Source organism: Geotrypetes seraphini, chromosome 8 (assembly GCF_902459505.1).
Source record: "Geotrypetes seraphini chromosome 8, aGeoSer1.1, whole genome shotgun sequence".
Taxonomy (NCBI): domain Eukaryota; kingdom Metazoa; phylum Chordata; class Amphibia; order Gymnophiona; family Dermophiidae; genus Geotrypetes; species Geotrypetes seraphini.
In genome coordinates, this window is record NC_047091.1 from 118,244,451 (window position 1) to 118,261,654 (window position 17,204).

General features: G+C 46.0%; 1 protein-coding gene across 2 annotated transcripts in view; it reads left to right on the forward strand.

Annotated features, from left to right (window-relative positions):
- NDUFA13 (NADH:ubiquinone oxidoreductase subunit A13) overlaps positions 1-14,224 on the forward strand; it is a 28,162-nt gene extending 13,938 nt beyond the window's left edge. The window contains exons 2-5 of one of the 2 annotated variants that reach the window (XM_033957210.1): positions 2,843-2,921; positions 3,005-3,076; positions 4,404-4,473; positions 14,002-14,224. In XM_033957210.1, coding sequence (XP_033813101.1) covers positions 2,843-2,921; positions 3,005-3,076; positions 4,404-4,473; positions 14,002-14,121 — 341 coding nt within the window. In that variant the 3' untranslated portion in view covers positions 14,122-14,224. The remainder of the gene's footprint in view (positions 1-2,842; positions 2,922-3,004; positions 3,077-4,403; positions 4,474-14,001) is intronic. The other variant, XM_033957211.1, reaches the window with a different exon arrangement.
- The last annotated feature ends 2,980 nt before the right edge of the window (positions 14,225-17,204 follow it).

A 17,204-nucleotide genomic window follows, 5' to 3' on the forward strand; every position in this document is an offset into this window, starting at 1 on the left:
TTTCTGGAGGTAGTATCTTGTTAAGGAAGGCAACAAAAATGATATCAGGATTGTGCCAAGAGGTGTATGAGAAGAGACTTGAATACCTGAATATGCATACCCTAGAGCAGGGATCTCAAAGTCCCTCCTTGAGGGCCGCAATCCAATCGGTTTTTCAGGATTTCCCCAATGAATATGCATTGAAAGCAGTGCATGCAAATAGATCTCATGCATATTTATTGGGGAAATCCTGAAAACCCAACTGAATTGCAGCCCTCAAGGAGGGACTTTAAGACCCCTGCCCTAGACTGAGGAAAGAAGGGATAGAGACATGAAACAGCCATTTAAATACTTGAATGGTATTAATCTACAAACATCTTTTTCAGTGATGGAGAAGTGGTAAAACTAGAGGACATAATATGAGGTTGCAGGGTGATACCGTATTTCCCCAAAAATAAGACAGAGTCTTATATTAATTTTAGGCCCATAAAAGGCACTAGGTCTTATTTTTGGGGTATATAAATGATCATCTCTCCCTTCTAGAGGTCTGCATGGGAACGGGGATCGTGGGAATACCGCGGGTCCCGCGGGGGTCCCCCCTTAACCCACGGGACTCCCACAGGGACCCCCCTCTAGCCCACGGGACTCCCACAGGGATGGAAGGCTTTGGAAGCAGGGTTCATCCATATAATATAAAGGACACGTCAGCCTTAGTAAAAGAGGGGGTTTATAAGTTAATTACCTGAACAGAAAAAAAAGGGTTCCACCAAAGAGATTCCACAAGGAAAACAGCAGCGCAAACACAAAAGAAACTGTGGAATTGATGATCCTGTCAGAAGTAATTGCTGCTTTTTATGGGGGACGGGTGGGGATGGAGGTAATTCCTTGCGGGGATGGGTGGGGATGGAGAGGATCCTGACAGGGACGGGCGGGGACGGAGAGGATCCTGGCGGGGACGGGCGGGGATGGGTGGGATTTCTGTCCCCTCGCAACTCTCCCTCTCCTTCACCCCAATTCTTCCTCTTTCCTTTCTCTCCCCCACATGTGCAGCATCTTTCCTCCCTTCCCTCCCATTCCTTGTGCAGCAGGACCCTTGCCCAGCTTCTATCCTACCCTCCCTCCCAACCCTCGTGCAGCAGGACCCTTGCCCAGCTTCCCTTCCCTCCCTCCCATCCCTTGTGCAGCAGGATCCTTGAGCGAGCCTGTTAGAGTGTTGCCGGCCTGATGCTGCTTAGGGAGGTAAGTAGAGCTCGCGGCCGGGTTCCGATGGGAGGGAAGGAAGGATGGGGATTCGGCTGCGTGGCGGGTGCGAGTGCTCGGGGGGGAGGGGGTGCTCTCTCAAGGGTTTTGCTGCTCAAGGGATGGGAGGAAGAGAAGGGAAACTGCCGGCGAATCTCGGGACTAGGGCTTGTTTGGGGGTAGGGCTTATATTAAGACCTACCCTGAAAATTCTGCTAGGGCTTATTTTCGGGGAAACACGGTAGTAACACCAGGAAATACTTTTTCACAGAGAGAGTGGTGAATGCCTGAAATGCCCTCTTGGTGGAGGTGGTGGAGACAAAAATAGTGACTGAGTTAAAAAGTGTGGGATAGGCACAAAGGATCCCTAAATAGAAAGAGGATAGTATCATTACAAAACTTTACAAATCGACAACTATAACTTTGTGATGTGCAAGAGAGGTGCTTAAATAGTTCCAGCAGTGGGGAAGTGAAGCCAATGCTGGATGGACTGCTAAGGTATGTGCCTCGTATATGACAAGAGAAATTAGGATGGACTGGAGTGGGCTTTGACGGCTACTCCAGTAATAGGGCATTGTAGCCAATGCCGGATGGACTTCTACTCTCTTTGTCCTGTACACGAGTAAGTTTTGACAGCAATTCTGGTAGCTGGGAAGTAGACCCTGCGCAGGACAGACCTTTTTACAATCTGAACCCTGAAAATGGTAGGGATACAGTCATGTGAAGAAATTAGGACACCCCATAAAATACTCAGTTCTTTCTTAAGACATGTTCAAATCTTTTTTTTTTTTTTTTTTCTGAAAAAGAAAATGATGTAATTGCAGGTAAACAACAAAAATTTCCTTGATTTACTCATGGAACAAAAGATATGCTGAGTTTTAAATAGTAGAGTTATCTAGGTCTTAGGCTGCCTGAATATGCCATTAGGACTCAAAAAAAAAAAAAAAAGGACTCAATAGGAGGGTGGTGGGGAGAGCAAGACAGGTGATAAGTAACTCTTGATCTGATTATAGGTCTCTGTTAAGTCTTTTTGTGCTAGAATGATAGTTTGAAGCTTATTTCAGATGTTTTGGTTTCTTGTATATTGTATCCTTTAGCATCATAATTGTAAGGTTGTGCCTCCTGGATAGTGGAACAGTTATGGAAAAAGTGACTTACAAATCTAATATAACAAATACAGTATATAAATGTGTGGTATCTTTCTTTGACAAATGGTCATCTGTTGTTTCACTGTAATATGAGATTGATGTGTCCTCAGTTTTGGTTTGTTTCTCCGATATAACACCCCTTCACATTTTTTTTGCAACAGATCAAATACACTCCATTCATAGAAAAAAAAATGAATATGAGCCTTTTATTTTAAATGTCTTTCCCATGTGGGTAGCTGTAGGGTCCTGTGACATTTGCCAGCATATCTTACATAGTGATTTCTGGAATGTGCTAGACCTAGGATTAACACTGTTGATGAATCTGGAGCCAGGTGACAACTCTAAATATGAATATTTTGTGTATTATACATTTCTGCCTGAGTTGTGGGGAGCCCTGAATTGGCATGCAGTGCTGAGGCTTGGTGGAATTGGTGGATCCAGAGCTCTCATATGGGTTTTTCCTTTCTTCTTTGCAGGTTATAGTATGTTTGCAACTGGTATTGGTGTTTTGATCTTTGGATTTTGGAGAATATTCACATGGAACAGAGAGAGGAGGTATGTCAAGTTTTCAGAGAATTCCTGTATCCCCCAGTGCTTGCTGTTTTTCTGACACAGCCTTTGTATTGCTTTGCTCATAGGCGCCTCCAGTTAGAGGACCTGGAGACTCGCGTTGCCCTTTATCCCCTCCTGCAGGCAGAAAAGGATCGAAGGCAAGGCTTTTCTTTTTTATGCAAAATATTTACAATTTATTGGACCTTTGTTAAAACATATGCAGAATGAATAACCTAACTACACTAATAGTAATAAGGCTTCCCTATTACACTTTCAAGAACAGCAGCAGCTATCCTGTGCTTCTGAGGTGGTAGCATCCCTAATTGCCACCAGGGGGCAGAGCTTGCTTGCCTTTGCTTTTAGTGATCAAACCTTTCCATATCTCTTGTAATTATGATTTTTTTTCCCTCACCCCTTAGAAACTGAGGCCCTGTCTGTGCTTCAGGAAGATCTATAACTGGCTATGCCTTTTAGAGAAAAGTTAGAAATTTCCTAAGGATGGGCCCTGATAGCTGCCCAACTGGTCCTTGCGGCTAGTTGGAAGCAACCAATCTATCCTGATTGGTGGCGAGGCATGGCCAAACTGGGTGGTTGGTATGATATGTATAAATTGACCACAGTAAAACATGGAAGACCTCATGGCTATGGTAGGATTTGGAGGTCGTTTGAATGCCATGAACAATATTTTGGATAAGTTATATTTTAGGGAGCTTTTGATAGGAGATGCTGTTATTTGTTGAATATTGGATGCAAAAAGGGGGGGGCTTGGTGGGGAAGGGGATATGTTAGTAGCTCTGTATAGATGATTTCAATGTCTTTATTGAGCAGTCTGATGGGGTGTGACAGCAACTACCTACACTTATCTGGATGATGTCATTATGTTATGATTTGTATGCTCTTTGCGATATTCAATTTTAAAAAATATTAATTAAAAAGAAAAGGCCTAAGGATGGTCTTAATGCTTAGATCAAAAACAGTACAGTGCTGCCTTTTGTCACAATATGTAAATGTGTTACTGTACACTTATCCAAAAATTCCTGGGTATTTTGTATCCTAAATAAAAATATTTCCTGTATCCTTATATGTCTTCAGATGACTGGTGTATGCCTGAGCAATTTTATTATGGAGTCATGGGATGGTCATTTTCCCTAATGTTGTATAATTTTACAATTTGCCTCTTTGTTGGTAATTTCACTGCCCGACTGATACCCATCCCTAGACCTGAGTCCATGTGTAAGAAGAGTGAAGGGTATCTTGGAGTCTGTGTGAACTGAGCTAAAAGTATTATGCTAAGTGTTTGAGACTGCACAGATCTTTTCAGACAGAAACGCAGCTCCTGCCCCAGATGTAAGTCATGACAGAAGGATTCTATGCCAGTAGTATTCATGATGAGCTTAAGTGCAGGCTCTACACTGGGACAATTAGGTTGTAAAGCCAGGATCTGCCATGTGAGCTGAACTGAGAGCTGCTCTCCTTTCCGTTCAGACTTCTGCGGCGGTTGAGGATGAACCTGGAAGAGGAAGCTATCATCATGAAAGATGTTCCTGGCTGGAAGGTTTGTGCTGTCTGTTCCCTCACTCCTTCCTGCATTTTTCCCTAACAAGGCGAGATTCATATGTACACAGTGTTTCATTATGTTTGGTTTCTTTGCATCTTGTTTTGTTCAAATTTTCCAAAAATTACAGACACCATCAATTAAGATTTGCAGTAGAGAATGACACGATGACTGTTTCCCACAGCAAACCCACAGGAATGGGGAAAAATTTGGACGTTTGCCGCAGGTTCGGGAACAAGGTTTTTCACTGTCCTGCGGGAACAGTAAAGGCCCTTGTTCCCACAGTAAAAGATGACCGCTGCGAGTCACCACACAGCCCACCCCCTTTCTTCCAATCGCAGGTCCAACATCAAAAATAAACTCTGCGACTCCCCTACTGGGTTGGCCTCTTTGCACCTCCCGCCCCTGGCCTACCAGCTTCTTAGAAGCTTCATCGATGAAGAGGCAACATCGCAGGCCTGCTTCAGGACCTTTCTCCGGCTGAGTCCTTCCGTTGGAAGGAGGGACTCGGTCGGAGGAAGGTCCTGGAGCAGACCTGTGACGTTGCCTCTTTGTCATTGAAGCTTCTAAGAAGCTGGTATGCCCAGGGCAGGAGGTGCAAAGGGGCAGACCTGGTAGGAGAGTCGTAGGTTTTTGGTTTTTTTTTGCCATTTGACATATGATTGGGAGAGAGGGAGTGGGGCTGTTGAACCTGCAATCAGGAGGGAGGGAGGGGAGATGCTGGATCCACAATTGTGGGGGGCTGCTACTGCACCCATGAAGGGGGTTGCTTGGGCTGCTGGACCAGCTGGAGCTGAAGGGTAGGGAGATAGGTGCTGGATCTGGTCTGGGGATTGGAGCTAGAAGGAAGGAAGGGAGAGCTGCCAGACCCACATCTGAGTGCTGAAGGGAGGGGATAGAGGAGTTGGGCTAGAGGGAAGGGAGAGAGGTGCAGGACCTGCAGGGAGGAGGAGAGGGAAGGGAAAAAGAAAAGCTGAACCAAGGGCATGAAAGACAAGTGAGTGAAATATTGAACACTAGTAAAGGGAGGGAAGAAAGAGAGAGTGTGAGAGACACATTGGTTGGTGTAAGAGGGGGAGAAGCTGAACACAGGGAGATATACAAAAAGAGGGGAGATGGTGGGCATGAATGGGATCATATGAACAGAGACAAAAAGGGGAAATGCTGCTTGGGGGTAGTATATGGAAACAGAGGGGTAATGCCAGACATGGGAGGGTATATGGACACAGAGAGAAGATGGCTAGACATGAGGGAGAATAAGAATGACACAAAAGATGACTAGACATGGGGGAGAATAAGAATGCAAAAGGAAGATGTTGGACTTAAGGTGGGTGGGAGGCATAGGGATATAGAGGAGTGATACTGTATACAGGAGGAGGGGATCATAGAATGGTGAGATGATGAAGGCAGGGAGATGGGCACAGGGGAAATACTAGAAAGGGACATAGGAGACATAGAGAAGGGAGATGCTGAGCATGGGGAATGATACATACACAGATAGAAGAAATGTTAAATAGTCAGGAGAGGTAGTCACAATAGGTGGAGTAGGGGAGCTTGTTTCAAAAATATTGAACAACAAAGAAGTCAAATTGACTAAATATGACAATGCAAAAATAAGACTCATAATCATATGTTTTCTAATGATTGTCTTATAAACATTTGAATTTATAATGTAATCGCCTTCGCATACACTCAGAATTGTGTAATTCGGCCAAGAGCCAAAGCTCCTGTAGTCGAACCCACCACCCAATCACTGTGTATGGAATAGTAGAAAAATGTGAATAAAAATTAGAATCAGTATTTTCAATGGCAAAATAGGAATAATCCCACTTATCTTTTAGGGTTTTCTGCAGGTCCCGACATGGACCATGTTTCGAATATCTTTTTCAAGGAAACCAAAGTAAGAATTAAACAGCTTGAATGCCAGACTAATACGAGTGAAATTGGGTCAAATGGTGTTATTCCATTCTGTCATGTATAAATAGTTGAGTGAAAACCGCGGTGGCGTTCTAACTTGCTTGTTTCTCTACTTACAGGATCGGGAGGCAGAAGGGAGATAGCCAGGGCTGAGAGGAGACACAAGGGCAGCAAGGCAGAGGACAGGATCCAGCCAGGAGGGGTGGAAGACTTATCGGGGTAGTGGCGAGAGTAGGCTCCACCCACCCCCACCGCGTCAGAGGTCGCTTCAGTGCCCAGGCTCCCCCTTAAAAGGCAGGAAGCCTGAGCACGAGGCAGACCGCGGCGGCGTTCTAACTTGCTTGTTTCTCTACTTACAGGATCGGGAGGCAGAAGGGAGATAGCCAGGGCTGAGAGGAGACACAAGGGCAGCAAGGCAGAGGACAGGATCCAGCCAGGAGGGGTGGAAGACTTATCGGGGTAGTGGCGAGAGTAGGCTCCGCCCACCCCCACCGCGTCAGAGGTCGCTTCAGTGCCCAGGCTCCCCCTTAAAAGGCAGGAAGTCTGAGCACGAGGCAGACCGCGGTGGCGTTCTAACTTGCTTGTTTCTCTACTTACAGGATCGGGAGGCAGAAGGGAGATAGCCAGGCTGAGAGGAGACACAAGGGCAGCAAGGCAGAGGACAGGATCCAGCCAGGAGGGGTGGAAGACTGATCGGGGTAGCGGCGAGAGTAGGCTCCGCCCACCCCCACCGCGTCAGAGGTCGCTTCAGTGCCCAGGCTCCCCCTTAAAAGGGGGCGAGCCAACGGCGCGCGGCCGTTCGGCGCGCGGTAAAGGCGCTCGCCTTAGCGAGTGCACCTTTGCGAAGGAGCCGAGAGAAGGAGCCAAGGGTCCAGGCTGCTCAGCAGCAAATTCAATCTTCAATCTTCTTAAATAACTTCTAACAAAAAAAACCCTATTCTTTCTTCTATACTCATTATTTCTTCTCTCTCTACTTTTCCACCTAGCTACACGTCGGGCACACTCCAGCTCACAACTTTATATCACAAGGAAGGAAAAATGGAGGCAGCAGAAGTCCAGCGAAGCTTTCCAGTATACTGCATTGACTGTCACATGTATGACTACCTCCCTTCCGGGAGGCAAGCCTACATATGCAGTCGATGTCAGGAACTGGCTAGCCTAAGGAAGGAGGTCGGGAGACTGCAGATCAAAGTACAAGAGCTAGAGGGACTCCGCTCCATAGAGGAACCAAGGGAATTTGAACCAACTGAGGACACCACCAGAGAAAACCACATCAACGAACAGGTCAGAGAGCTCGAAAGATTCATCGAGGAGGCCTGCAAGATGGTAGAAACACAGGATCACCCGCTCTTCAGAAGGGAACAAACGGATGGAGGACAGGACCAGCCAGGAGCCTTCAGGACCCACCAGGAGCCGAGGGAGAGGAACCTTGCGGAGAAACCAATCAGGAGAAAGAAGGATTGGAGGACCCAATCATCGACACAGACCTGAGACCCAGGAGGAAGCTGAGGAGAGGAAAATCTGCTATCGTGGTGGGAGACTCAATCCTGAGAGAGGTGGACAGTCACATAGCAGGAGGCAGAGCGGATCGCCTAGTGACATGTCTCCCAGGGGCGAGGACAAAGGACATCTCCGACAGAATCGAGAGAATTATGGAGGGAGCTGAGACAAAGGAAACAGCAGTGATAATCCACTTCGGAACCAATGACGTCAGCAGAAGGAATTTCAACATGACTACACTGACTGAGCAGTTTAAGATCCTGGGGAGGAAGCTGAAGCTGAGGACAGGGAAGATAGCCTTTTCAGAGATCCTGCCAGTACCAAGGGCAGATGTGAGGAGGCAGACCGAGCTGCAAGCAACAAATGGATGGCTGAGGCGATGGTGTGATGAGGAGGGTTTCCTCTTTGTACGGAACTGGTCAACCTTCCTGGGAAAAAACAAGCTCTACAGGAGAGACGGACTGCATTTGAGCACGGCTGGGACGAGGATGCTGGCACGAAACTTCCAGACCTGCATAGACATGACTTTAGACATGACTTTAAACTGATAACAAGGGGAAAGCCGACAGTCGATCTGACCTCGACACATCGGACCACAGTATCGAGCAAGGATACTGAAATAGGAAATGGCGATAGTGGACTAGAGACAAAATGGACACTTTATGGACATAAACCCAAAGATGCAGTACAGGGAAGCTCGATGTTGGAGAGTCCTTGGACATTGTATACTTGGACTTCAGCAAAGCATTTGATAGTGTCCCCCACCGCAGGTTATTGTGCAAAATGAGTTCAATAGGATTAGGTGACACTTTGACTAAATGGGTTGGGGACTGGCTTGGTGGTAGGCTTCAGAGGGTTGTGGTAAATGGTACCCCCTCTGTAACGACGGCAGTGATCAGCGGAGTCCCGCAGGGCTCGGTCTTGGGCCCAATCCTTTTCAATATCTTTATAAGAGACTTGACTGAGGGGCTTCGCGGCAAAATAACGTTATTCGCCGATGACGCCAAACTGTGTAACATAACAAGCAAGAGCACAACGGACAATATGAAACACGACCTACTCCTATTGGAGCAATGGTCTAGGACCTGGCAACTGAGCTTTAATGCCAAGAAATGCAAAGTCATGCACCTTGGCAGTCAAAATCCATGCGAGACTTACACCCTAAATGGTGAGATCCTAGCAAGGACTATTGCAGAACGGGACTTGGGGGTAATCATCAGTGAAGACATGAAGGCTGCCAATCAAGTGGAGCGGGCTTCATCTAAGGCTAGGCAGATCATGGGATGTATACGTAGGAGTTTCGTCAGCCGCAAGCCTGAAGTCATTATGCCATTGTATAGATCCATGGTGAGGCCTCATCTGGAATACTGTGTACAATTCTGGAGGCCTCATTACCGCAAGGATGCACTGAGGCTTGAGTCGGTCCAGCGAATGGCTACCCGGATGGTCTCGGGACTCAAGGATCTCCCGTACGAGGAACGGCTGGATAAGTTACGGCTATACTCACTCGAGGAACGCAGAGAGAGGGGAGACATGATCGAGACGTTCAAGTACCTCACGGGCCGTATCGAGGTAGAAGAAGATATCTTCTTTTTCAAAGGTCCGACGGCGACAAGAGGACATACATGGAAAATCAGGGGCGGGAAATTGCACGGTGACACCAGGAAATACTTTTTCACCGAAAGAGTGGTTGATCGCTGGAATGGACTTCCACTTCAGGTAATCGAGGCGAGCAGCGTGCCTGATTTTAAGAAGAAATGGGATCGTCACGTGGGATCTCTGCACAGAGATAAATAGGGGAGGGTCATTGGGGTGGGCAGACTAGATGGGCCGCGGCCCTTATCTGCCGTCTTTTTCTATGTTTCTATGTTTCTATGATCCAAAAGAAAAGGTAACAAACTGGGACTTAAATTGCCTATATACAAATGCTAGGAGCCTAAGGACTAAAATGGGGGAGCTAGAAGTTATAGCCAGAAATAAGGACCTAGACATAATAGGAATCACAGAGACATGGTGGTCAGAGGACAACAAATGGGATGTGGCCCTGCCAGGGTACAAACTCTACAGGAGGGACAGGGCACACAAGAAGGAGGGAGGAATAGTACTGTATATAAAGGACTCCATTCCTTCATCCAGAACAGAAACAACAATAAGGGCAGACAGTCTGGAGTCACTATGGGTTAAGCTGACAGGAGGGGAAGGAGCTGACATCAAACTAGGACTGTACTATCGCCCACCAGGACAGCCAGAAGCAAACGACCTGGACCTGGAGGCCGAACTGAGGCAGATGTGCAAAAGTGGAAGGGTGGTGGTTATGGGGGATTTCAACTATCCGGGAATAGACTGGGACATTGGGCTCTCAAATTGCACGAGAAAACTAAATTCCTAGAGGCGATAAGGGACTGTTTCATGGAGCAGCTGGTCACGGAACCAACGCGAGGGGAGGCCACTCTAGACCTAATCCTCAACGGGCTAGAGGGACCAGCAAAGGAAGTGGTGGTAATAGCACCATTAGGGAACAGCGATCACAACATGATCCAGTACAAATTAAACATGGGAACATCAAAGGTGAAAAGAACCACAACGACAGCACTCTACTTCAGAAAAGGAAACTACAAGGACATGAGGAAAATGGTAGGAAAAAAGCTCAGCAACAGCTCAGGGAAGATGAAGACCGTAAAGGAAGCCTGGACACTGCTTAAAGGCACAGTGCTTGAGGCACAAGACCTGTGCGTCCCAAGGTTTAGGAAAGGGTGCAAAAAAAATTGAACTAGAACCCAGCATGGATAACAACTGCAGTTAAAAAGGCGATAAGTGACAAGAAATCATCCTTCAAGAAATGGAAAAAGGAACCAACAAAGGAAAACCAGGAAGAGCACAAAAGACACCAGAAAGAATGCCATTGAGAGGTCAGGAAAGCAAAGAGTGAATATGAGGAAAAACTGGCAGGAGAAGCAAGAAACTTCAAACCCTTCTTCAGGTATGTGAAAGGGAAACAACCAGCCAGAGAGGAAGTGGGACCACTGGACGACGGAGACAGGAAAGGAGCAATAAAGGAGGAAAAAGAGATAGCTGACAGGTTGAACAAATTCTTCTCGTCAGTCTTCACCAGAGAGGACACATCCAATATCCCAGAACCCGAGGTGATTTATAAACGGAGAACACGACGAAAGGCTGGTACAACTGGAGGTAAGCAAAGAGGATGTCCTCACACAGATAGACAGACTGAAGAGCGACAAATCACCGGGCCCGGACGGCATCCATCCAAGGGTACTAAAAGAACTGAGAAACGAAATAGCAGAGACACTTCGCCAAATATGTAACCTCTCCCTAAAAACTGGGGAGATCCCAGAGGACTGGAAAATAGCAAATGTCACGCCCATCTTTAAGAAGGGATCAAGGGGTGACCCGGGAAACTACAGGCCTGTGAGCTTGACCTCGGTTCCGGGAAAGATGATGGAAGCAATGGTAAAGGATGCAATCTGCGAACACATAGAAAACAATGGACAACTGAAGGCGAGCCAGCATGGCTTCTGCAAGGGAAGGTCGTGCCTCACGAACTTGCTGCACTTCTTTGAGGGAATAAACAGCCAGATGGATAAGGGGGAATCCATAGACATCATTTACCTTGACTTCCAAAAAGCCTTCGACAAGGTACCTCACGAACGGCTATATAAAAAGCTGTGGAATCACGGGGTGCAAGGGGATATCTACCGATGGATCAAACACTGGTTGGCAGGCAGGAAACAGAGGGTTGGAATAAAAGGCCAATACTCAGACTGGCAATGGGTCACGAGCGGAGTTCCGCAGGGGTCGGTGCTGGGACCTCTACTGTTCAATATATTTATAAACGATCTGGAGACGGGGACAAAATGTGAGGTTATCAAATTTGCTGATGACACCAAACTCTGCAGCAGGGTTAGAAACACGGAAGACTGTGAAGACCTGCAAAGGGACCTAACGAGACTGGAAGACTGGGCAAACAAGTGGCAAATGAGTTTTAACGTACAGAAATGCAAGGTCATGCATGTAGGGAAAAAGAACCCGATGTTCAGCTACAAAATGGGGGGAACACTGCTAGGGGTGAGTAACCTTGAAAGGGACCTGGGGGTGATGGTCGACCCATCACTGAAACCATCGGCGCAGTGTGCGACAGCCTCAAAGAAAGCAAACAGAATGCTGGGCATCATCAAAAAAGGTATAACAACTAGGACGAAGGAAGTCTTCATGCCGCTGTATCGCGCAATGGTGCGCCCCCACCTGGAGTACTGTGTTCAATACTGGTCGCCGTACCTCAGGAAGGACATGGCGGTACTAGAGGGAGTGCAGAGGAGGGCAACTAAACTGATAAAAGGTATGGAAAATTTTTCATACACTGACAGGTTAAAAATGCTGGGGCTGTTCTCCCTGGAGAAGAGGAGACTTAGAGGGGACATGATAGAAACCTTCAAAATCCTAAAGGGCATAGAGAAAGTGAATAAGGACAGATTCTTCAAACTGAGGGGAGCCACAAACACTAGGGGTCACTCGGAGAAATTGAAGGGGGACAGGTTTAGAACAAATGCTAGGAGGTTCTTTTTTACCCAGAGGGTGGTGGACACATGGAACGCGCTTCCGGAGGAAGTGATAAGCCAGAACTCTGTAAAGGGGTTCAAGGAGGGTTTGGATAGGTTCCTGGAGGAAAAGGGGATAGAGGGGTACAGATAGAACTTGAGGTAGGTTATAGAAGTGGTCAGAAACCACTTCACAGGTCGCGGACCTGATGGGCCGCCGCGGGCGAGATGGACCCCTGGTCTGACCCAGTGGAGGCAACTTCTTATGTTCTTAACCTTCTCTACTTCTTTCATGATAGAATAGAATAACACCATTTGACCCAATTTCACTCGTATTAGTCTGGCATTCAAGCTGTTTAATTCTTACTTTGGTTTCCTTGAAAAATATATTCGAAACAAGGCTTGTGTGGATAGGATCAGACAGTTGGCAGGGATGGGGACCGAGTTCGCGGGGACAAATTTTTTACCTACATCATTCTCTAATTTGCAGCGAGCCACAGGTATAATCATTGCCACATTAAACAGACTACCAGAGATGGCCAGATCTAGCTTATATCAATTTGAGTGACAGCAGTTTTTAGCCATTTAACTCAAAATATTTGTTGTTTGACAGTGCTTGATAGATAGCACCTACTTTCTCACAAAAACATTTTCAGCATTATAAGTAGAAAAGTAGACCAGAGAGTCTCGGGTGGAGTTTTGTACATTTGCATGCCACTGAAAACCAGGCATTTCTGAGTACAGTGAAGGGTGGTTGTGCTCATTTTGCCATATTCCCTTTTCTCAGATCACCTCAGTTCTGCTTGTCACTAAACTGGAGCATTGTTCTTTTTCAAGAGCAGAAGAAACACCTGATCTAAATTTCAAATGCTAGCTAATATCCCAATCCTTTTTAATATTGTATAGGGGTATTTCTTCCACCAGCGGAAGAAATTTCCCTCTTTGTCAAGTTCCTCTGGACTAGCTCCAATATAATTTATCAAATGTGACTGATCCACTATTCTATACTGTGATTCTTCAGTAAGATATAACCTGTGAACTGCTCTGCATTCATCCTCATAATCAGTTGCTCCAAACTCCCATGTGTTCTGACGTGTTGTTCAGCTTGTGGTATTTTATAAAATTTGGTATTTTTTGAACTGAGTGCAAATGTTCAGTGTGTGAGAGAGAGAGAGATGAGGAAGCCGCGTTTGTGTATGACTGAAAGTGAAACTTTGGTTCCCTGTGTGCATGAGACAGGGGGGAGAGAGATCAATGTGTGTATGAAAATGAGGCTGTCTGCTGTGTGCCCTTTACTTTTACCCCCTCTCAGGAAGAAATAATGATCTGACTGTGGTTAGAAAGTGCAAAATGCCCCTTGGTGAACAAATATTTCTCTATTTTTAAGGAAAAATAAAGCTTAAAACGTTTACTTTCTAAACTGGTCTGGAAAGAAAGAGTCATACAATAAAATGAATGTTCTATGCAGGCCTGTGACTTCCTATGGAGAAGGGGCTGAGCTGTTCTATAGGAGATGTCTATACTTTTAGAAAGGACCTATCTTTCTTTTTCTGTGCAGGTTGGGGAGTCTGTCTTCCACACTGATCGTTGGGTGAATCCATCCCTAAATGAGCTGTACAATCTCAGGCCTCAGGAGGAGCTTTTTCATGAACGCTATGGCTTCCAGTGGTATGTGTAGTGCCCCCCAGTGGACCACCCTCTCAACTGTACATGTGTCCAAACCAAGTGCGTGTTGTAAAGGAGTGAGCTTAATAAAACATATCTTTGCATTTTTTGATGAATTTTCTTTGTGTGATGATTTTTGTTTAGAACATTGCATTGTGTTTTATGAAGAAAGTTTCAGAAGTGCATCTGGTTCTACAGCACACCTGTTCTTGCAGATGTTGATGCAGCTCACTACAGAGCTTATTTACATGCTGCCAATTATGAGGCTACTGAATTTCCCCTTATAAGTCAATTCTCATTCTTTTCTTACAGCCATGCATAAGCAGCAGAAGGCAGAACTAGAATTGGAGCATAAATCCCCATTTATTTTATAGTAGTAAAGCTGATGCCTGTCGCAAGAAATCAGGGGAATAGATTTACATGTGAAAGAAAGGGGAGAGCATCTGCTATAAGACAGCTAGAAGAGCTTCTCAAGTCTTGCCTACACAAGGAAAACCTGTGGTACTCCTCAGCTTCCCCTCTTCTACCTCTTACTTGCAGAAGTACAAACATTTATTTCTGTTTAATTTTATAGTGTCCTGATAGCATCCAAGGCAGTGTGTGCAAAGCACATATGTGGGGTGAAAAACCATACAGTACATTCTGGACTTTTAAAATAGTTTGAGAAATGGATATTATGTTCTGGCAATGAACCTCTCCATGAAAGACATACTGCCCCTCTCCTGGTTTAAGGTAAAAGATGTCATGCTAAGGTAACATGCTGAAGTAAGTGAAAAGCCTCTAGAAAGATGATATAGCCACCCCCCTACCCTCCAGAATGAGAGCAACAATGACATGGGGACAAATTTTTCTCCGTCCCAGCAGGAATTCAGTTTTCCTGTTCCATTCCTGCAAGTTTTGTCCCTGTCCTTGTCTCATTCCTGTAAGTTCTGCCTTAACCGCACAAGCCTCGAACACTTATGATTTTAAAGTGTTTGAGGCTTGTGCAGATGAGGATGGGGCTTGCAGGAATGGGGCAGGGGCAGGAAAAGAACTTGCGGGGATGGGACGGGAAAACGAGTTCCCGCGGGGATGAGGAAAAATTTGTCCCTATGTCATTCTCTACAACAGAGTCTCTTTTCACTTATACAGTCTGAGATTTGTACTCTTTTACCACTGCAGTACCCCAACGGCAATGATTTGGAAAATGCAGAGCAGTCACAGGTATCCAGAAGGTCTCATATTTTCACTTGCTGAGAGAGGATTTTTTTTGTTTGTAGGTTTTGTTTTGGGGTTTTTAATTTCCCATATTGCCTTGTGAGGACTTGCCTTTTTCAGCACCCTTTCCCACTGTGTCTTATTTTCACAGACAGTCTTTAGCCTTCAATCCCAGGGGATGGGGGAAGGAAGAAGAGCATGCTCTGAGACTTGGCAAAACTTGGGAGGGGGGGGGGAGTTGAGTGAAGGGTGCTCACTAAGGGTTACTGACCCAACACCAGCACGATCTGCTCTGCTTTCTCATCTCCATCCTCTGCCTGTGCTGAAGTTTCTTCCCATCAGCATCTAGCTGCTGGAAGGTTGCTAAGCAACAGAACCTGCCAAAGCAGTGATGTAGCAGAGCTGCAGAGAGAGAATGGTCTGTGGCCCCCTGGTGATGGGAGGGGGGAGCCAGCTTATGCTGCCTCTCCAGCCTAGGGCATGTTTCTCCCCCTTCTCTTCTGAATGCTCTGTGAATGATCCATGTCTGTACTGTTCAGACTCTGGAAATACTATTTATAAGCAGAACCTTTAAATTCTCCCAGGATTGTTGTAGTCCAAGCACAGGAAGGCCTTCACTGATCACTTCCACCCCAGATGCCTCATCTGTCACTCCACTTAAGTTTTCTGAAATGCCCTAGATTCAATTATCCTGTGCTACCCAGCACTTCTGGGAAGTGTATCAGCCACCTAAGGTACATCGGGGTTTTGCTGCAGGACAAATTTTGAACTCTGTGGAGAAACGAGCAAGGGGGCTGAAAAAAAGCAAAAAATATTAGTGTCTTGGAAATTCCTGGACAGAGCTGCTGAGTGATCTGCTCCCTAGATCAAAGGGTGCTGTGTTAGTCCAGTTTAAAGATTAGTAAAAGAGATGACTTCAAAGCCAAAACTGATCTAATGTCTCTAGAGAAATTGGCTCACAAAAATGGAAAGTGGAGAGAAATTCAGCTTGAGAGGTATCCATCCTGGACAGCTGGAGCCTGTGAAGGAGAAAAGGCAAGGAGTATCACAACCAGCAGCCAGACTAGGTAAGTGCTGTGTGAGTCACTGGTTTCATATCATTTTATGGGTGTTGGGGGGGGTGAAACTACCAACTGTAAATCTGTTGCTTATTCCCTATGCGCTTCAAGCTTTCCCCAGGCACTTTTGCATAGAACACCTCATAGGTAGGGTCACCATATGGCTCCTGAAAAAGGAGGATGGATTGAGACATTTAGGTTTTCTACTGAAAGCAGTGGAAGTAAAAGAGGACAGATAGAGACATCTGGGCTTCTGTTGAAACCAATGGAAGTAAAACCTGGATGTCTCAATCCGCCCTCCTTTTTCTGGAGCCATATGGTAACACAACTCATAGGTGCCAGTGCTGTGGGTGTTTGAACACCCCCAATATTGAGCAAACTCCTTACCTGTGTCCAGGGAGGGATAATTTACATTGGATTTAGCACCCCCAATTATCTTGAAAAGTTGGCTCCTATGCCTCAGTGGAAGACCTTTGGAAATATAAGCCCCCTTTGAACCAGTGTGTGCAGGCTGCACTCAGCCTTTGGCCCAGCCTCCATTGGCTTGAGGATCCCCAGATATCTCAAATGCATCCAGGTGAAGTAGAGTCAAAGAGATTGGATCATGAATAGCTATCATTGCTATTGCTTGTTGATCTTGAAACACTGACAGAATCATGGCAGATGCAGGTAGTAATACTAGTGAAACAATGCAGCCCAGTTTGGGATCAGTTAAATTGCAGTTAGTTTCCCCTTGAAGACAGGTGACTGATCCTGGTTTTGGAGCTTGCATCCCAAAGCATTATGGGACTTGAGGTCACTTTTTATTTTACATCAGTATTAGACATGCTAGGCTCTATCA